This window comes from Helobdella robusta (genome assembly GCF_000326865.2).
Source record: "Helobdella robusta unplaced genomic scaffold HELROscaffold_32, whole genome shotgun sequence".
Taxonomy (NCBI): domain Eukaryota; kingdom Metazoa; phylum Annelida; class Clitellata; order Rhynchobdellida; family Glossiphoniidae; genus Helobdella; species Helobdella robusta.
Window position 1 is genome coordinate 228,835 of NW_008704589.1, and position 22,165 is coordinate 250,999.

The 22,165-nt window shown below is 33.4% G+C and overlaps 3 protein-coding genes across 3 annotated transcripts; 1 reads left to right on the plus strand and 2 right to left on the minus strand.

Annotated features, from left to right (window-relative positions):
• Window positions 1-453: 453 nt before the first annotated feature.
• HELRODRAFT_175036 (hypothetical protein) lies at window positions 454-1,446 on the minus strand (the record flags this gene model as incomplete). The annotated part of the gene is made up of 2 exons (XM_009022476.1): window positions 454-525; window positions 1,048-1,446. The coding sequence occupies 2 exons, from the start codon at window positions 1,444-1,446 to the stop codon at window positions 454-456; spliced, it is 471 nt and encodes a 156-aa protein (XP_009020724.1).
• Window positions 1,447-2,279: 833 nt separating this feature from the next.
• Window positions 2,280-7,014, minus strand: HELRODRAFT_175037 (hypothetical protein; the record flags this gene model as incomplete). The annotated part of the gene is made up of 4 exons (XM_009022477.1): window positions 2,280-2,419; window positions 3,218-3,325; window positions 4,074-4,299; window positions 6,940-7,014. 4 exons carry the CDS (start codon window positions 7,012-7,014, stop codon window positions 2,280-2,282), a joined length of 549 nt encoding a protein of 182 aa, XP_009020725.1.
• An 8,502-nt stretch (window positions 7,015-15,516) lies between these two features.
• HELRODRAFT_175038 (hypothetical protein) lies at window positions 15,517-20,829 on the plus strand (the record flags this gene model as incomplete). Its single annotated transcript, XM_009022478.1, has 4 exons — window positions 15,517-15,551; window positions 16,034-16,137; window positions 18,795-18,858; window positions 20,655-20,829. 4 exons carry the CDS (start codon window positions 15,517-15,519, stop codon window positions 20,827-20,829), a joined length of 378 nt encoding a protein of 125 aa, XP_009020726.1.
• Between the last annotated feature and the right edge of the window lie 1,336 nt (window positions 20,830-22,165).

Consider the following 22,165-nt stretch of genomic DNA (forward strand, 5'->3'; position numbering starts at 1 on the left):
CATGCATACATACATACATACATACACACACACACACAAACAAAGATGCATACATACATGCATACACATATACAAAAATAATGAGAGGCAAACTTAGATGTTTGAATGGCCTGTGGTTGTGGTAATGTTTAGATTTTATCACCACTCTTTATTCGCCACACTTCATTCGTATTTTTATTTTCTCACATCTTTTGATTTTTCTGATTTTAATTTTTGTTTTCGTTGCAAAATAAAATGATAAAAAACTTCAAAGTACAATGTGAAATATCATTTTGTGTTCATTTGAGTGAGTTGAACCAATTTTTTGCTAGACACACATTGCATGGCATGCGGTAGTCGGGGATTTCTTTGAAATCGAATGCGGTCACTTCGATAGGATAGCCAGGAACTTTACCGTTACACCATCGTAATACTCATATGTTGCGATTATTTATTAGACTATATAATAATGATTTATTGATGGGTGACTAGAGTAAATATGTTGGTTTTACTGACGATGACTTTATTGAATACATATGATGGGGGCTATGAGGATTGTGATGATATGGTGTCTAGATGGAATTTGAAATCTGATATGTAGGATGATATAGCAGCAGCTGGGATGGTGATGACGATTATGGTGTTGTTTATGACTGTATCAAAAATACTGTAATTAAAAGAATAAAGTTAATGATAAATAATTACATTGATGTCGTTGCAATATTTTCATTATACTACATTTACGATGAAGTTACTATGATTGTGTAATAAGGATGATAAAATATTTGTAAAAATTTATTTAAATATCTATATATATATTTATTACAAAACAAAGTTATAATGTTATATTATTGCTATTCTGATGCTTGTATAAAACATATAGCGTTAAATCAATAGCTCTGAAAACGTCACAGTATACAATCATTTTTGAGATATTGTAATGTACTGGTAATCGATTGGAGTGTAACTTAAAAAAAATAACCTCGAAATTTTAATGATGTTGACAACAACAATTTTATCCATTTACAAAACAGTTTATTGAGTTAAATCAGTAAGAAGCTGACTGACCTTGATAACTCCATAAAGCAAACATGCTCCAACTCCTGTTCCCCCTGCTCCAGCACCTTCACCTCCACCAAAATCATACAAGGTCAAATTGATTCGCTGACCTTTGCTGACCACAAGTTGCCACGGACACAACCTTGACCCTTGCGAAGTTTCGTCTGCCACGTGACTTGACAAATAACCCTCAGGCGACCACGATGGTTTCGATGATGAAGATGATGAAGACGATGATGAAGAAACTGATGATGGTAGTGATGACGACGATGACGACGATGAGGATGGCGATTGGAACATCGATAATGATGACGACGTTGAAGATGTAGCGTCGATAAGCAGGGACTGTTTGACGTTTGCGTTGGCACAATGCTGGTTAGGGTACTGCACCACTGTCAAATCAATCATTCCTCAAACCAATCACTCAACCTTTTATGTCAGTGCTTATGTCAATTAGTTTTTGTCTACGTGTCAATCATTTTATATATATATATATATATATATATATATACATAAAAATATACATATATATAATAACAATCTATGATAACAAAATATATATAACACAACCTACTACTTTTATCATTCAGTCAAATCAATGAAGCATTGTTTTTATCTTTTAGAAATATTAACTTTATTAATTACGTTCAATCAATTAGCATAAGAATGCTTCATGTGATAACTATGAAAATTAAAAAATGTTCTCAAAACTGACAGCAATGCTTTTATCAAGAGCGCCTCTTTGGTTATGTTTAAGTGAAAACTCAACTTGCTTTAAATTATTTTTGGATTCTTACAGAATGAAAAAAAATTAAATAATAATAAAAAGAAGAAAAATGAGACTAAAATTAAAAATAAAGGAAATAAAATAAACATAAGAGAACAAGAGAACGTTAACGACAAAACAAGTAGCATTTGAAGATCAAGATGAACATAGCAGCATCTCAAAAGATTAAATGCTTGGCTTATTTCGAGTTACGCCAAGCTTATAAGTCCGATAAGACCGTTCTCTTCATTTGCTTTTTGTTCTACTTTTGTTATTTTTCGCTATTTCTGTTATTCTTAATCTTTTTATTTTAAAAAGATTTTAAAGTATTTTTGAAATGTTTTAAAAATAATTTTAAAGATTTTTTGTTCATCCTGAAGAAATTTTTTTGTCGATTTGCAATCGAAATACATTTTTGATCTCCAGGGTAGGAGTTCTTTCCTGATTTTTCAAAGATAAATACTGAGTAATATTTTTATTTCATTTCGCTTTCTTTATTTGTCTCTGTTTGTTTGTTGAATATCAAATATTGATTCGTCCGATCAGAAGATTCGCGCCTTCCAGATGATGACCAGTTGTGGAGTGCCAACCGGACACTGTGCATGTCCAGCATGTCTTTTACAATAAACGAAAAGATTTTGAATGAATCAAAAATTGAACAAAATGATTATTACCTTTTTAACTTATTATACTTGTGGGTTGTTAGAATGAAATTTAAATCTTAGTAAAGAAAGGATTTCATTCATTTTAGATGAAAAAATCCTAAATACATATTTTTATTTGAAGTAGACGGGGAAGTAATGAAATTTTTCCAACTTTCTTTCGTCAGAAAAGATTCGCGGCTTAACATTTCAGAATGTTTGAATGGAAGCGAACATTTTTTTGCAATGCTGAAAAAATATTTAAAAACATTTCATGTATCGATATTGTTTTAAGTCATTTTTCATTTTCTTTAGTAATATGAACTTTAAATTATCTATAAATTGAATATTATATATTGGTTAAACACAAAAAGAAATTTTCTATAAAGAAATCAGTTTAAAAGTACGCATGTACGCCTATCATTCTAATTAATTTGTTGTTTGCATTGATACAACATAGTTAAATTATCAATATAATTTCCTTTAAATAATATGTAGCAAAATCAGCCTCGCACTACGCACACACGGCGTATGAATGCATGTACTGCACACACTGCATGTTCGGTGTGGGGATTTCTTTGCATTCGAACATAGTCAATGCGGTTAAAGGACCATTCATTCTCCATAAAGTATTTTTGATTTTAAAATGCAACAAAAAGTTGTTTAGGTTGTCCAGGTAATGAGTAAAAGAGACAATGATAGAGTAAATGATAAGAGTGACACAACGGAATAACTGTGATGGCAGTTAGTGAGAAGATAATAGGAACCGAACCTGGCACGCATTCATACTCCAGTTCTAGATGGGTGAGCATGTCTTTGGGACAGGGCTGTTTCTCATGCAGATCCTGAACTGGTACGGTTACCGAACATTGGGGTCGACCTGTCATGACGACGACGACGATGATGATGAGATTGACGATGATGATGATGATGACAACGACGATGATGATGAAGATGACGATTATGAATTACAATAATGATCATGATGAGGACGATGATTATGAATTTGACGATCACTTGCTTAACAGCTCCGCTGAAAAAATTTAGTGTTAGCAAGGTTTTCTGGAGAAACGTCAAAAGAGATGATGAAGAATGGAATGATGATTGTCATGGAAGTTGTATAATAAAATGAAATAGGCTGATATTGAAATGGTAGAATTTTTTATTCTTAGCAGAGACGTATTGCGGTAGCCAAAAATCGAAGATAAATAGAACTGATAGATAGAAAAGTAGAACTGACTGAAACTGACGTTTAGTAACAATGATGTTGATGATAATGAGAAAAAGATAATCATGAAGATGATTATGCAAGTTGTGATAACAATCACGATATCTAAAAAAGGAAATTGAGTTAAACTATTTTCATCACTGATAAAAATAAAATTAAAAATCTCATCAATCTTTTCAGTTATTTATGAAAAAAAAAATTTAAATATTTTATCTTTCTTAATCTGTCATTTAATCATTACGTTAATCGAAAAATAACTCATTCAAAAATATAAAATTAAAATAATTTTTTCTAATTTTCACAATTTCGATTTATAATTTTGAAATTTTTTGGCTCTTATTGTATTTTTTAATTTTCGCATTGTTCAAAAAAATGATTCCCTCTACTAACAAAAACCTACCAGAGCACATAAAGTCAAGCTCAGCAAGTGCATCGTAGGAGCATCCGACATACACCTCAGTCTCTGTGCATCTGTTGTTTCTCATTCGGCCGTAGTAAGCTGACCGGATGACCGCCAGGTGAGCACTCGGACATGTCACGTTTGCCGTTTCCCAACGACAATACTCGCGAAGTGGATGGTAAAGTGGATTATTGTTGTTGTTGTGAGGTGTTGTTGCAGATGCTGGCTGGAGAGCCGTTTGTTGAAAGTTTTGTGGTGGTTGTTGCTGCTGCTGCTGTGATTTTTGGAAGTATTGTTGTCGTTCAGGTTGTTGTTGTTGTTGATAGTGGTGATGGTGTTGCAGTTGTTGTTGTTGTTGTTTATGATTGTCCTTGTTCAATTGATCACCGTTGACTTCATTACAGAACACTATAAAGGGATAACAAATGTATTGTTCACATTCCGCTCTAAATTTAAAATTATAGAATAAAACAATTTAATGTTGTCAGTTAAGTAAATGAAACAATCCAATATTTACAACTAATTGAATTTTGATATTTTTGGTGCAGTATCAATCAACCAGTTGAGCTATTGACACTTTAAATGGCGAAACAATGGAAACATTCATGCAACTACAATTAAACGTCAAATTTTTTCAGAGTTGAAAACATCATAATGTTGAAGCCTTTAAAACGTTTTAACGGCAAAAATCTGCTCAAAACGAATTTTTTTTTAAATTTGCTTTACGCAGTTCAATTTATCTCAACTCACTAGATACATTTTCAAATATTATAATCAACCGTTTGTACATTTAAAAAGTATTATAAAAATAGAACAAAACAACATTGCAAGACCTTACCAAACAACTAAAAACACATCATATTCAGGACAGTTCATTATTGAGTTCTAATAAACGGATGAACTGATGATTAATGTCGCGTAGTTTAGCAGTAAGAGAGTTTTTCGTATTGGTTTGTTGTTATTGCTGCTGTTGTTGTTGCTGTTGTTATTGCTGCTGTTGTTGTATTGTTGTTGTTGTAGTAGTTGTTGTTGTTGTGTAGTTGTTTTTGTTGTTGTTGTTGGTGGTGGTGTTGATGTTGTTGTTTTTGTTGTTGTTGTTGTTGTTGTTGTTGTTGTGTGTTGAATGACATATATTTTTTTGTTCGCTGGTGTTGCCAACAGCTTAAACACAAAACAATGTGCCCTTGTTAAAATTACTTTTTTAATTTGTTGGCAAATGTTTTTTCAACATTGTGCTAGTTTCAAGCCACTTTTTGTTTTCTTTCAAACGATTATTGTCAAAATTCTTTAAAAGCACTTTGAAATTACTAAAATTACTAATACTATATCACCATCACATTTTTGTTGTACTTTGAAATATCATTAAACAAATTAATCCATTGTTTGTTTTGCAGTTGAAATGAATGCGTGCTTAGAATGTCCGTTAGAATACGTGCGTGAAATATATAGTGAGTGAGTGGGTGGGTGGGTAAAAATGATGTATAGATATTGTCAGAAATGAGACGCAACATCATAAAATATCGTCAGTGGTCATTCAGTCATCTTTCATTTGTCATCGTCAACAACTGCCAACAACCACTTTGACAGCTAACAACGCTCTTTTTAACAATGTACACACATTTATACACGTGATGTATTTCTCCTACATTATCTAGGAGAAGTTTCATTCAAAATTACAACAAAAATGATAAAAGTACGTCAATAAAGTCGTTAATATTATTGCGAATAGGTTTTCTTTTAAATTACGTGAGTAACACAATTCAATTAAGCTAAACAACTCAAATAACAAAACACATGTTGTCAACTCAATTTTTTTATCAAAAATTAGACAGTTTTTCATTTAATGACTTGCACGAGTTTAAAAAACAATATTTATATTCCCCATAGTTATACAGCACACATGTGCAGTACATAACTTTTATTATATTTTTAAAAAACCTGCTATAAAAATAAAATATTTTATCATTAGCCTACTCTAAAGAGCATGTTGCAGCTCGGATGTGGTTACCGCAATAGCGACTGTTGTTGTAGATGTTGATTATGTATTAGTGGTTGCCATTATTATTATTGTTGATGTTATTACTATTATTGCTGTTTTTTTGTTGTCGTGACTAACAGCTGTCCTACGCAACATATCAGCTCGTAACAGCACGGAACAACAATAACAACGTTGTCGCGGAATAAATATCGCCTCGAGTTAGCACGTAATACAATAAATTTGCATGTTAATTGAAGCGCACAACGTGAACAACAGAAGCCAGCAAAAAGCCAGTGGCCACCACACCAGCCGCAAAAATGCAAAACATCTTCAACGAGCAAATGAAAATATCATTTTGCATAGCTAAAAAGAGAGAAAATGAACATGGCGCAGCAAATATTGACAACAAATGAAATTGTATCCCGACACGAAAGGCAGAAGTAAAAACTAATTAGCCAAAAATCAGCTTATTAAAAATTAAAGACGTTGAAAGTAGATGAAGACAACTCTAACTAAACCGCTATTGACAGCTAATGAAGACGAATGAGTGAAGGGACGAATGACTGAATGAATAAAAGAATGAAAGAATAGATGAATGAATGAATAGAATAAGTGACGTAATAAATAAAAGAATAAAAAAAGAAACTGCTGGTGTTTCTGCCATTCATTAATTTACTTCATTTTGAATTAATCATTGTGAATGCTATCTAGGAAGGCACACTGATTTCAATGATGATGGCAATGATGACTGCTGTGCTTGTGCTGATGACGACGATGATAACGACGAAAAAAAAATTATAATGAAATAAAGCTGACCGAAATTTGAATGATGATTTCGACAATAAATTCCTGTCACTGTATAATTTATAAAAATTAATAACTCTGAACTTTATAGAGCAGGGTGGGCAATCTTTGTGTTGTGATGACCACATTGAGAACTATTTCACATTTGAAGGGCTGCATGTGTACTTAACAAGCAGATTTCTTCAACCCGGGAAAAAATTTTTTAAAATTTGTGGTTCTTCCTTTTTTTTCTAATGTCTGGCTGACGATCTTTCCTTTTTTTGGAGAACAAGACCACGCGGGTCGCATAAAATAGCTTTGCTGACCGTAGTTTGACAACCTTGATATAGAGAAATATTTAAAATGGTAAATTAAATGGAAGAATCTTCATTTATCTTCTATTTTGAAGAGAAATCTCTCATAAAAAGATTAACACGGCTATTGCTTTTGCATACACCTACTCACTAAATCTCCGAAAAAAATTATATTTCCAAATTTTGAAAACTTCAGATAAGACAAACGTGCGGAGTTAATTGTTTCAAAAATGCCTTATTCATACTTTAGTAATTAAATGAACAATTGTTATATTCTTAGGAATGAACACGTATATGTTTCAACATATTTTTATGTGTGTGAACTTGTGTTTACGTGTGTGTGAGTGAGTGTTTGTGTGTATGTGCATGTTTGTATAATCGTACAGTTTATAAAATTCTTATAAATAAAAAAAATGGAAAAAATCAGAGAAGCAAAGAGGATTTAAAAAATAAATAAATAAAAAATGATAGAGAAGGAGATAAAGAGAAAAAGTAAAAGAAAAAAGGAGAAGAAAAGAGAAAGTAAGAGAGAGAAAGAGGGAGAGAATTTTCCCCATCATCGCATGACAGCAAAGCTTCGAGCTCAACGAACGAATAAACACGTCATCAACATGTCACTTTTATGTCATCATCGTCATCGTCATCATTGTCATTATAGGCGTCATTCTCATCAAGGGTATTGTTATCATTTTTCAAGTTGTCATTATTAATGATGTCTTCATTTCATGTTCATCATCATCATCATCTCGTACTCGTCATCATCATCTTCATCATCATCTTCATCATCCTCATCATCGTCCTCGTCATCATCATCATCATCTCATATTCATCACTATCACCGCCATCATAATTTTTCCATTGTTGCATTTCAATCACCGTTATTAATATATCACGATTCCGTGTTCTGCTCCTTTCTTCCTCCATTAATAAACTTCCAGCTATCAGTTTTGCATGTTGGTTGATGATGTGATGATGTGATGATGGATTTATGGTTGATAATGTTTTTTTGGCAATGTTAGTAATTTGTTTCGGAGTTATTCCCTTTTATAATGGTGTTATTGTTGTAAAGTTTAGAATAATTTGTGATTATTTCATCTTCAGAATCATCTTCCTCATCTGCAGCATATTGCATAAGTATTTTAGTCTTAGTCAATTTGTTAATTTTTTAACAAAAACTTTTATCTTCAGTAATAATAATTATTTTTTGTACTTTATATTATTAACTTGCCAATGATATCTACAAATGAATGAATGCGTTTTTGTTCATCGTGATCTTTTATATAGAAATTATTCTGATATTATTTTTGGCGTTAAAAATTTTGCGATTAAGACATTATAAACCATCGCGTCACATATTATTTGGTACGACGATTATATATTAATCAGTCAATGAAATGAACCAAGAATTTAACAGGCAGTGGCAACTGCAATGACGAAAGCATCAGATAGGTTAATGAAGGAAATGGAATTTGATGTGAGGAAAATGTTCAAAGTAGCAAAGCAGTCAATAAGGGATAGGAAAGATGTTATAGGGAATGGATGTGTTTTGGATGGATCTGGCAAGTTGTGCATAGATGAGGAGGAAAAAGCTCAGGCGTGGAAAGCTCATATGGAAATGTTGATGAATGAAGAGAATGAGTGGGATGGAGATGTGGAATCCGCGGTCACACACGGACCTATAGAAAAGGTGACGAAGGAGGAAGTAGAGAAAGCAGTTAGAGAAATGAAACTAGGTAAGGCGACAGGGGTTTCGGAAGTGGCGGCAGAACATATAAAAGCGAGTGGGTGATAGGAATTGAAGTTATGATGAAAATTGCTAACAGTATGTTTGATGATGAAGGTATACCTGAGGATTGGCGACACAGTGTGTTGGTGCCGTTGTATAAGGGCAAAGGAGATGTGAGAGATTGTGGGTCATATAGGGGTGTGAAATTGCTAGAGCACGGAATAAAGGTAGTGGAGAGGGTGCTTGAGAGGAGGTTGAGAAATATGGTGACAGTTAATGAAATGCAGTGTGGGTTTATGCCTGGTAGGGGAACGGTGGATGCGTTGTTCATGGTGAGAATGTTGCAGGAGAATTATAGAAAGAAGAAACGAAGATTGTACATGTGCTTTGTGGATCTAGAAAAGGCTTTTGATCGAGTACCGAGGAAGGTCATTGAATGGGCGTTGAGGAAGAAAGGAGTGAATGAGAGACTTGTTAAAGCTGTGATGCAGCTGTATGAAGGGGCAAAGACAAAGGTGAGGGTTGGAACTGTTTGCAATTGTGATGGATGTTGTGTGTGAAAACATAATGGAGGGGTTGTTATTTGAGATTTTGTATGCAGATGATTTAGTCTTGATGGCTGATAGCATGGAAGAATTGCAGTTAAAATTTGACAGATGGAAAAGTGTTATTGAAAAGAAAGGGTTAAAAGTTAATATTGATAAGACGAAGGTAATGGTGAGTGGGGAAGGTGGGGAGCGAGTGATAAGTAAAATAGACCCCCGTGGGGTATGTGACAGGAGAGTGAAGGCTATCTCGGTATTGTGTATAGGATGTCAGAAATGGGTGCATGAGAGATGTAGTGGTGTGAGGGGGGCACTGAAAAAGGTGGAAGACATGTTCAAATGTAAGAAATGTGTTCATGGTGTGATTAATAGGACGGACGCAAAGACGGGGTTGAGTGGTGGTATTGAAAGAGTGGAAAGCTTTTGTTTAAGCGCAGTTACGGCTAAAGTTCGTGTAGGATGGATGAAATTTAGGGAACTGGGTGGGGTATTGTGTGGAAAGAAATGGTCAGTGAAGATGAAAGGGAGGGTATATAAAGCATGTGTGAGAGCAGCGATGGTATATGGTGGTGAAACTTGGGTGTTGAGAGAGGAGAAAAGTGTACTGCAGAGGGCTGAAAGAGCTATGGTGAGGATGATGTGTGGGGTTAAAGTGAAGGATAGGAGGAGTAGTACAGAGCTGATGTCAATGATGGGACTGAATGAGGACATTGTGACATTGATAAGGAGATCGAGATTGCGATGGTATGGACATGTGTTGAGAAGGGATGAAAGGGTCGGGATTAGGCGAGCGTTGGAGTTCGAGGTTGAAGGAGTGGTAGGAAGGGGTCGTCCGCGATTGGGATGGAGAGAGCAGGTGGAGAAGGATAGGGTGAAAGCGGGGTTGCGTGATACTGAGGCGAGTGACAGATGTGGATGGCGTCGAGGGGTATTTCGGTTTCATCATAGGTAGCCAAACGGCAGCCCCCGATCTCGGGGAAAATGTCGTCTAAACGTGTGTTGTTGTTGTTGTACGTCATTGTAGAGGTTATTTTTAATTTTATAATGATAGCACAGTCGTCATCATCATTAAAATATTTTTATTGTAATGATGATCGTCTTCATCGTCGTCATTTTAAAGCCCTATTTGCTGTTGAAATTATGACATCATCGTCGTCATGATAAATTCATATTTGTCGTTATAATTGTCGTTATTATGTTGACGTCATCGTCGTCGTCGTCACAAACATCGCCAAACATTTTTTTTGCAGTAACGACCGTTTATTAAGTCAACTTGTTTATTTTTCTTATTTGTTTTTAATTATCTTCATCGAGATGACAATTTTTGGACATCATTAATTCTCCGTTGTTTGTTTGTGTGGTTTTATACCGTGTGGGAGAGCAATAACAGTTTTTTACTGGTTGTCGATTCGTATTTATTTTTATCACCAATATTATTGTCAGCATTGTCTTTCACATAAAGTTTCAACATCCTTCAAACATTTCTCTTCACATTACTTATACATTCTTCATCATAGCCATCATCATTATTCTTTGGACTTCTCGGTGATATTTTATTCACTGGGGTGGTGGTCATCATCAGCCTCAACATGATTGCCATCATTGTTATCTTCAATATTATCACCACCACCACCATAATCATTATCATCATCGCAATCACCATCATCATCGCCATCATCGTAAATGCGTTTGAAAACAAAGAGAGCAGGAGAAGAGTTGTTGAAGGAAGGAAGGTACTTGAAGTTATGTGGATGGGGTGCATGTTCATGGGCGAACACTTAGACACGGATGTTCTACACGCACGCATCTTGTACACGCATTTGTACAGCACCGTGCGTACACGCATACCAACCAACAGGCGGTAGTACGTTTCCATGTGAACATGTGTAGGTACTTTTCTCTTCCGCACAAATGCAAGTGCTCAAGTTGACCGACTCACGCAAGATGCAGTGCGAACGTGAATACACAAACGTGAATACACGCATGGAAGAGAGGAAAATGATGAAAGGAAATTAACAGAGGAACGAAAAAAAGAATATCAGGTGGAAAACAAATTAAAAAGTTAAAGATAAAAATAGTGTAAATAAACAAAAGCCTATAAAACATGCACACAGTTAAATGTAGATGTACGTGAAGGTATGGAGTAATAATGGTCAGAAGGGAGTGCAGGGAGAGATTCATATTTCATGATGTGAAACTAACAGGCATAAATCCACGTGAACATTATCGAGCATATTAGCTTAATAAAAATAAAGCCTTTCTAGTACATATTCAATTCATCTTTTGTCTGCACAGCACTGTCTTACTCCTTGTGTATCATCTTAATGTTTTTGTTTCAGCATTGTATTGTTAGTATAATTATGTTAAAATGTTTGTCTGTGCAAGTGTGTATTTACATTTGTTTGTATGTTTTTTGTATGTTTGGTTCTAAGCGAGCCTGTTTTCGTGTGCGTGTTTCTCTGCGGGCAAGTTGTTATGCTTCACTAAGAAGAAAAAAACGGGTGGTCACCATCAATTTAAATTAATATCTGAGAAGATGTTTGCATGTGTGAGTACGTGTGATATATCTCGTCAAACTCCACCTCATTATTAACTAGCATTATTAGGAAGGATTCCATGTCTGCCTAAGCTTGCTCAAGCATATAACTCTTAACAGAGAAAAATGTTTACACATGCTTATATAATAACATACCTGCCAAAGTTTAATAATAAACTAATAGATATATACTCCCTTGCTTGTTCATTATTAGCGTACTAATGAAACCTAATGTACATTTGTAATAATAAAAATAATAATAATAATAATAATCGATTGTTGTGTGATTGGTTGGTTGGTGATTATACAAGCACATGTGCTAAATTGTTGTTTATGTCAAGATGAGTAGGTATCAATATTATTTCATGGTGATTACTATGACCATTTGTGTGTATGAATACATTAGTACATTAGCCAGTAATTAGTGAATAAATAAATAAATAAATATATATATATATATATATATATATATAGAGAGAGAGAGAGAGAGAGAGAGTGAGAAAGAGAAAATTTCAACTTCATTAATAGTTTGAATTTAAAATGTAAAATCAATTGAACAATTTCGACTCGAAATAGAAGTGTAGAATTTGGCACCCAAACTATCTGTTAGCTGGTTACTCGCGTACAAATTTTTTAAATTTTGTAAAAAAAATGTTTGAAATAGCAATGGTTTGTTTGACAAAATTTTTGGCTAACATCCAGTGTTTTCGGTAGTGGTCTTGTGTATTACAAATTTGCAAAACTTTGACAAGAACACATTAAAAGAGTTAACAAATGTGGGTTTATTTTTGAACATTTGCCAAAGATGTCTAATCAAACTTTATCGCTGTGAGGTAATAAAAAATATGTTTTAGTTAGTTATTGAAAGGATCATTACGACCGAAAGTGGTCCATAATGTGCTGAAATGCATCTGCATGCCTAGGTGAATGGCCGGAAAGTTCAGTCCTCAATTAACTTTCAAATGCTGACGCGCTTCATTACAGCCCCAACGATGGATTATATTATGATTGATCGGCAGAGCTTTTATTTCTCAAAAAATTGAAAAAGTTACTTTTTGTTTACATTTTGGTTGCCCAATCAGGTTGCATGTTTCCTAACTAAGTCTCCTTTGTACTGGAGGTTTCAAACTGGTTGGTAAAAATCAGCACCTTCGCTAAGGTTTTCACTTCAGACGAATATTTATGTTTTTATCAGAGAGTTATGCCGTTAAGTGTATGTAAATTCTAACAAATAATTGCGTACATCCATTACACGGTGTATTTATTCGCAGAAGCTTGCTTACGTGTGAGTCTGCTAACAGCACAAAAGTCCAAAAGAGTGTGAGTTTTAATTTTTTATTGCACGTTGCGTGACTGCAAGTAAAGATGTAAAATGACTGCTAGCATGCCACTGGGTTTTTTGGTTCAGTCAGACACGTGTTGAAAATGTGCATATTAAGCATTATTATTGTGCTATCGCTATCATCAAAATGTTTATACGTACGCTTTTTGTTTTTTCACGTAGCTGTGTGAGCTTGGCAGACTGAGTGTAACAACGTTGGCTCTGCTGGCGTTGGAATATATCTTGCATACTGCTGTTCCTTTGTTTATGCCCCAAACGACCAAAGAAATTTTTCACTGCAAGCATTGCAAAACTCAGAAAAACAAAACCCAATAAGCATGCTTGGCTCCGGAGAGTTGCGCTTGAAAAATGTGAAAAAAACAAAGAAGGATGAAAAATACGGAACAACGTCGAAAATGTTTGAAAAATTGTTTTTTTTAGAAAATTTGCTTACTGAACATGAAATTTTTATTTTCTTTTAAAAAATTTTCAATATTTTTGAGTCAAAAAATTTTTGAACAAATAATTTATGCCAGAAAACAAAGCAACGAAAATGAAATTAGATGAAAAACAGAAATAAAATAATGTTAAAAAAAACCGTTGAACAAACAATAGAGCTCTCCTGCATTAGCATCACATCTTTCCTAAACGGCGACGCACATATGTTCAATACTCACAAATTTTTTAGATCCATAATCGAGCGAAAATACGAAAAAGAAGATTTTAACATTCTTTGTTTTGTTTTTGTTTTATCATGGTACTTTTTTATGTTGCTGCTATGAACCTGATCTGACGTCTTACGTATTTTCGTCTCGTTCGTTATTATTTCGGTTCTTTAATTTTTGCAAAATATTAAATTTAATCCGCGTTGGTTTCGTGTTTCATAATCAGAAACACGAAAAATTGTTTTTTATTTTGTCGAAGATTATTTTCCTTATTTTGATCCTGATGTTTGCTTTATTAGCTTGTTCAGCTGTCTCCATATAACGATTTAATAAGCTGTTAAATCCACGGAATTACATTGCCTACATTCTTATGTCAATCTCTCTAGGCCCTGCGTTTCATTTTACCGAACGAAAAAAATTTTCTTTATTTTTGAGATTTTCTCTTCTTATGTTTATTTTCTAATGGTTTATGCATATTGAAACAGCCAAGTGGAATGATGATAAAACACGAATGTAACAAAGAGAGGGATTAAAGGGAGTTGGAAGCGTACATACTCACACACACACACAGACACACAAATAAACACGTATACACAAACATTCAATATAAAGCCATCCACACACAAACAATATATATACGCGCACACCAAATCTTCACATACTAACCTGATAAACAACAGACAGACAACAGACAGACATGCATAAACATATTCAAACACACACACACACACACACATACACACAGACAGACACGTGGCATCGCACGCATCCACTTATGTAAAACAAATAATTCAGTTTTACGCTGGGAGAAGAGATAGATCAACTAATAGAAATACACATTCAGATCACGGAGCAGGAATCATATACATTGATCGGAGCAACATTTAAAATAGATATGCGATTTTAAACGAATGACAAAAAATATTTCTCTACTTTTTTCGAAACAACAAAACAAAGATTTCATATAGAGACAAACACGGATGGATGGATGGATGGATGGATGGATGGATGGATGGATGGATGGATGGATGGATGGATGGATGGATGGATGGATGGATGGATGGATGGATGGATGGATGGATGGATGGATGGATGGATGGATGGATGGATAAATAAATAGATAGATAGAGATACATAAACAGACAATAGTGAAGTTTCATTAATCCAATCATTTATTCATTTGGGTCTCCACCTGTCTCTACCGATACTTATATATTGCCCCTACGTATCCTGCGAACATAAATACACGGACGTAGATAAGAATATATATGTTGTCAAAGGAATTTTAGTTTGAAATTACGTTCTAGAAACAATTAAAAATAACAAAAGAATATTTAAGATAAATAAATTTAAAAATTAAATAAAACAACAACAGATATTAATCCATATTTTCAATATCTTAACTAAACAGAAAGACAAATATTATGCAATGTTAAAAACACTTTTTCAAAATTTTTTCAAATAAATTCAAACAAACTTGAATAAAATATAAGAACTGAACAAAAGCGCTGAATAAAATGCTCTACACGGAAAACAAAAGTAAATTGAGCGATTGAAGAGAGTGGAAAGAAAAGAATGAATGAAGCAGGAGACAGTGAGGCACCAGACAGGTCATTTCTTATTGATGACGGTCTCTTTGATTTTCTGATTCTCCCCATACAGGTGTAGGCTGAGCTTTGCAACTGTCTATGTATCTACTTTCTATGTTTATTCTCTTCTCCATTATGTCCTCCATTCATCTGTCATTTTGAAAGATTTTGCGCTGTCTATATGGCAGACTAAATGCTCGTTTTTTATATTTGTCTAAACGCTTTATTGCAATTAAACAAATATTTTTTTATATTTTTAATTGAGTTCATGTACTGTAAAAATAATTTGACTGTTTATATTATTTTTTGTCAAATCTCTCTGTGAAACAAATTTGTTTGGAAGTCAATGTAGGAAAATGATTTTTCAAAATAATTTTTCAAAATAATAATTTTGAAATAATTTTTCAAAAGTGAAAATTATGAAGTAATTTTTCAAAATAAAAATCTTCCATCAAACAAAAATGAAAAAAAACACGTGTTAGCGGCACGAAACTGATTGACAGACTAAGCCAGATAATAAGTTTCTTTCTTGTGCTGGTCCGCTTGGGAGTTTTGTTAGCAGATTGTAATGATGTCAATGTCAGGGCTTTCTTAGTTGAGTTTGCAGGTTGTTGTTGCTGTTGTAGTTGTTGTTGTTGTTGTTGCTGCTGCTGTTATTACTGTTGTGACATTGCGGCTTGAAGAATTAAAATTTTGTTATAAGTTGTAGTAAACTTGTATGACCCATCCCTTTTATGGTATCTGCAGTTTAAATTTCCGTATGAATGATGATGTCGTAAAACATTATTTGTTTGATGGCTGATGCATGCATTGCAATTCAAAATTTTGAACAAAACTTAAAAGCTATGACAACAATGTCAAAGATTATATTGCATTGTCTGACAACACAATGAGACACAATCAACAAAACAACTGTGTGACATAGCGCGAGTAACGTTATCAACACACAGGCAAACCTCCAAAATATGAAACGTTATAGATTCACTGCTAAATGGTAAAAACAAAAAGATCACAACTATATCAACAGTAACAATAGTAATAATAATAACATAAATAAAAACAAAATGAAATAATAATAATAAAAAAAAAAAAAGAATGAACATAAAATACAATGTAGAACAAACAATGTAGAACTCCCTTGCATCCATATCAAACGAAGTCGTACATTTAAACACAATGCAAGATAAAAATACATCCAGTTACAAAAATATATCTATATTGTTCTTTTATATTGTATACAAAACATTACATAAAAAACATACAAACCAAATATACAATACCAGAATATTAATCGAACATGGTATATAAATCAAACATACAAATATAACATAAAAAAAATACAAACAAACAGTTTATACAAATAAATGTACACATACATTGCATAGAAACATAACATACAAACCAGACATACAAACAGTTCATACAAATTATATATAAATCAGTAACAACGAAAACAATGAAACAATACAGCAACGTTAAGTCGGAGCTCACTCGCTCATGAATGTGATATAAGATGCATGCTTTGAAATCTTTCTGCTGTCTTTTCACCGATTGTATTGAGGCGACATGACGACGACGATGATGACGATGATGAGAATGATTACGGCGATGATGAAGTTGATGAAGAAAATGACAATAATGAGTAGTGTTGCAAAACTATTATGAGTGAATTAAAGATAGTTTAGCAAAGAAGAAGAAAAAGATGATGATGATGATGATGATGATGATGAAGACGACGACGACGACGACGATGATGATGATGAAGACGATGATGATGACGATGAAGATGATGTTGACGGTGACGATAACGATCTTGTCAGTTGTGATGTTTGTCTTTTAATTACTAGGACGCGCACACGGGCAGGTCTTCTAATTTGTTTGTTCTTTCAATCATTCATTCAGTCACGCTGCTGAGTTTTTTATTTTATTTTTCTTTAGAAGTTTAATGATTTTTGTTATTGTGTTTTTTTTTTCTGTTAAATGCTGTGATGTTACAAAGAATTGCTAGAAATGCGTTTTTGACGGTACAGTGGACTAAAATTATGATCAGCATTTTTATTTATAAGCCTGGGTATTATATATTTATATAAACATTAACACATACACACATACACACATACATACATACATACAAACTAACATGCACACACCTATGTAAGATATACACATTTGACATGCATAAACTACCTATGCATACTCATATATACAAAAACGCATACATACACACAACAAAAACGCATACATACACACACACATATACACACACACACACACACACACAAAATATTACATACATACATACATCAATCCACATATTACTTGCCGTCTAATTGCATTTGTTACTTTGTTTCGTCACTTTGATATACAATCAAACTGTCTCCATACACCTGGATGAGTAATTGGAGACATACCTGGAATGATCTGCCGAGAACAAACATTCGCCTAAATAGACAAATATGATTAATATACAATAGTTACTGTACTACATTTGCAATCACGTAGACGCGAGTGTAGAGTTAAACAATTTCAAACGAAATGAAAGTCAAAATAGGCTTTAGTTACAATTAATGCTTTAAAAACTTTTTAACGAGATTTTTTTTCAAGTTCTGTAATTATTTTTTATTTGCAAAGCGAGTGTGATATTTCAGACGTTCTCGATTTAGCAAATCATTTAGGAATAGAATACTGAAGATGTAATTAAAAAATCATTTGAATAAATATTACCAGATAAAAAGGAGAAAGTTTAACAGCTGAAAAATTATTTAAAATTTAGATAAACGTTCTGAAATTGAACTTTTGAGGTTGTTTTATATCATTTTGCATTATTTATTAAACAAAAATTCACTTGAAGAGTAGGAAAATTTTAATTTGTATGTATTCAGAGACGTGGCACTAGATGAAATATCTTTTAACTAGGTGCTTTCCGAAATATGGTCAGCACATAGTCAAAATTTTAGCTCGAAATTAGTCAAATTGTTGTTATGACTTTTAAAATCTTTTCGTATGATTAATTTTTACAAAGTAAAAACTGATTTTAACCTTAGGATTTCTGAAATCAATAAATTAAACAAACATATACATCATTACTGAATAAAACATTCAAAGCACCAAATGCAACTCAAACAAACCAATCCAAACATACAGACACTCACTCATACACATATAGAAACAGTATATGTATTGCATACAAACGCAAACTACCGATAAATACCGATCACAGAAACACACACAAAAACACCCACTAACTCAGACACATACATACAGACACATTCATACAGAGATTCACGCATACAAACATACCCAACAGCAGCGTGTGGAACATGGTACGGTTCGTAAATAGAAAGAGGAGCGTAATATAAATAGCATAAATATAACATTTTTAATTAAACTGTTGCTCAACACATGACGTAGAGTGAATCGCTTTCAATGGATTCGGCTGCTTGGCTTACGCTTATTTCTATTGGGATAGTTTATCTTACAATTCTTTCAGAATTTTGATTTAGTTCGTTTTATATTTTTTGTCAATGGTTGTTTGGTGATTCTATTTTATATTTTCATAAACATTTTGATTTATCTTTAATTTGTTTCTATTTCAATCTACACTTTTGTCAACTTTACCGTTAAATCTACGTTGAAAGCCTAGTTACTCAAAAAAAGATATAAAAAATGTGTATGTATCGTAGTCAATGATCAAATTTTCTCTTTTTTCAACAGCAACCTTACAAACTTATTTTGAACTTAGATCTGAATCATGTTATATAAACTTCAAAGCAATCTAACTCAGAGAACAAGCAAATGGTCAGCTCTAGGCCTAAAAAATCCCTTCATTTTCAATTGCCATACCAACGAAACGTTCATCCAGTAATGTGGCACGTGTAGGCGGGTTTCAAAAAACTTTATGAGGTTATTTCCATCTTTGCTGGCTTTTTATTTCATCTCATCATTCCTTGTAAAAACTTTTTTTGTTTTTATTTTATTTTATAAGAATAATCGTGTCGTTGCCGTGTTTTTTATTTTGTTAACAATTGAAGGTCACGGCGTTCTGAAATATAGTTGTCTGATGAATAAATAGATAGAGTTTTTTTTAATTTTTCAAGTAGACGTTTTAAAATTTACTTTTAAATGATAATTTTAAAAGTTTTTAAAAAAATGAAAATTCAAAGACAAATTTAATAATTCACAATTTCAACTTTTTTTAAACCTTTTGAAAATCTCTTCCATCATCTTCAAAATTTCTCTGAAAAACTCGTTGAATATAATCCCCAGGGAAATGAAATAATCGTGATGAAAAATTTATTAATAAATAAAATCTGCTATCGCTTTAACGATCAAAATAGATGTATACCATAGCAGTATTGCAAAAATGTAATTGTCAACCAGTTAGGAAATGGAAAACGCAAATTCGATCAAACCACACACAGACCACAACAATAGTTAGAGATTTACTGAAGATAAATAAATAATTAACTCCAGAAAAAAAAAGCTAAGATGGCAGCCAATAAAATACTAACATAGACCAAAAATAATTTATCAAGTTTGAAAATTTTATAAAAACAATTTACAAATTATGATGAAATCTTTTAAAACGATAATCCCGATTAAATTTATTATTAAAAATAATAAAAATAATAATGAAAAAACAACAGAAAATAATAACAAGCGCAGGCAAAGATAAGTGATAGATAAAATCTGGAGTAGAGTTGGCATAATAAAATTAACGGCGGAACAATGGTGTTAATGGTTCTGACGTAGCAAGGATCTATGCCGTTGCGTAATTCATAAGGGCGTGAAAATGTGCGTGTGTTTGTGTGTGCGTGCGTGTTTGTGTGTGTGTGTGTGTTTGTGTGTGTGTGCGCGTGCGTGCGTGTGCGCGTGCGTGCGTGTGTGGAGTATGATTTGATGTGATGAATAAGATTTAAAAGTGTACCCATTATTCAAAACTATAAAATCAATTAATTCGTCGTGTATTCTATCCCTTCCACGTCTGTCTGTTTGTACGTGCATTCGTGTGTCTTTCTATTTACATACCCACACAAATAAACAGGCAGGAACACACATACAAACACACACACATATCAACACACACAAACACACACACACATATATACAAACACATCTATGCAGAGAAAAAAGCGCAACACACGTAAGTAGCATCGAAGAATTGTGTTGTAACGTTACGTGTCGTCCATACATTCAGGTGGCCAGCCATCTCCCTACTTTTGCCATTTTCCTCTTGCGTGGAGTTGCGTTGCGCGTGCGTGTATGTGGAAAATGTATCAACACGTACATGATCCAGTAGAAACAGCCCACCACCAGTTACACGGATGTATGAAACAATTATATGAGTGTTTATGACTATTTCATTGCTCTTTAATCTGCCTATAAATGTCCTTCTATATATGTGTATATGTGCGCCCGGGTCTCCTTCTACATCAAGTGTAATACAATATGTAAATAAAAAAAGAGGCGTGTGTGTTATGTGCCTGTGTGTGTGTGTGTTTGTGTCTGTGTGAATATTTGTGTGTGTAGGTAAATTGTGTGTTTTTGTATTTTAGTGTATGTGTGTGTGTGTGTGTGTTTATGTTTGTGTTTGAGTGCTTGCGTGTGTTTATAATGATGTTGGTTGTGTGTTCAGCTTTTAGAATGCGTTCATTCTGTTTATGTGCGAATGTGGATAGGTAAGAGATTTATTGTAAGTCTAGTTGTGATTTTTTATTAAACTTATTACAAACATGAGCGTATATTAATGTGCATTGATAAAGGAGTTAACGCATTGAAGTCAATTTCTACATGTTCTTGCGTGTATATATGTGCGTGCGTGTGTACGTGTGTGTGTATGTTTGTGTGTGCGTGTTTGTGTGCGTGTGTGTGTGTGTACGTTCAAGTGCACGAATGAACTTGCACACAAGTACGTTCAGTTCGGTTATTGATGGGAATAGGTGTGAATTCATTTTTAAATGTTAATATGCATTCAACTCTCTTTGCCTGCAGACGGAATGAGCCAAAAATCCACCGAAAAATTATGAGTGCGTGTGCTCTTCATCGTACTTTGCAAGGTTTTATAAATTTTGTGTGTATAAATATATAAATATAAATATTGGTTTGATGGCTAGCTAAAAGGTTGATTGTTTTGGTTGGGTCAGCCGGTTGGTTGATTGATTAGTTAGCTAGTTGATTTTGATAGTTTGGTTGATAGCTTAGTTGAGTTTTTAGTTGGTGGATTAATTGATTGGAAAATATCGTTCTTAGAATAATAAAATGAAACAATTGTAATGCGTTTGCATTTGTCAAATAAGCATGTCAAAAAAAGGAAGGAAGGATCTGAAGAAGCAGGTGCCGAGTTCACAACCAGGCTGGTTCGCAATGTGGAGATTATTAGAAAGACCGTTGAAAACAAAATGCTGAATTATTCATCATGTCACTTGAAACATTCGTTAAATTGGAAGCAATAATTTTAATGTTAAGGTGTTATATCTTCAAGTTGAGATAGGGCAAGGATTAAATAAGACAATTAACAGTGTCGTATTTTAATAATAATAATAATGACTACAAGAATTAAGTTTACTTTTATTACTATTTTTGCAGTGCCAGAAACTGAAAAGAAGAAAAATTTTAGAAAGGTGCGGTTGGGTATG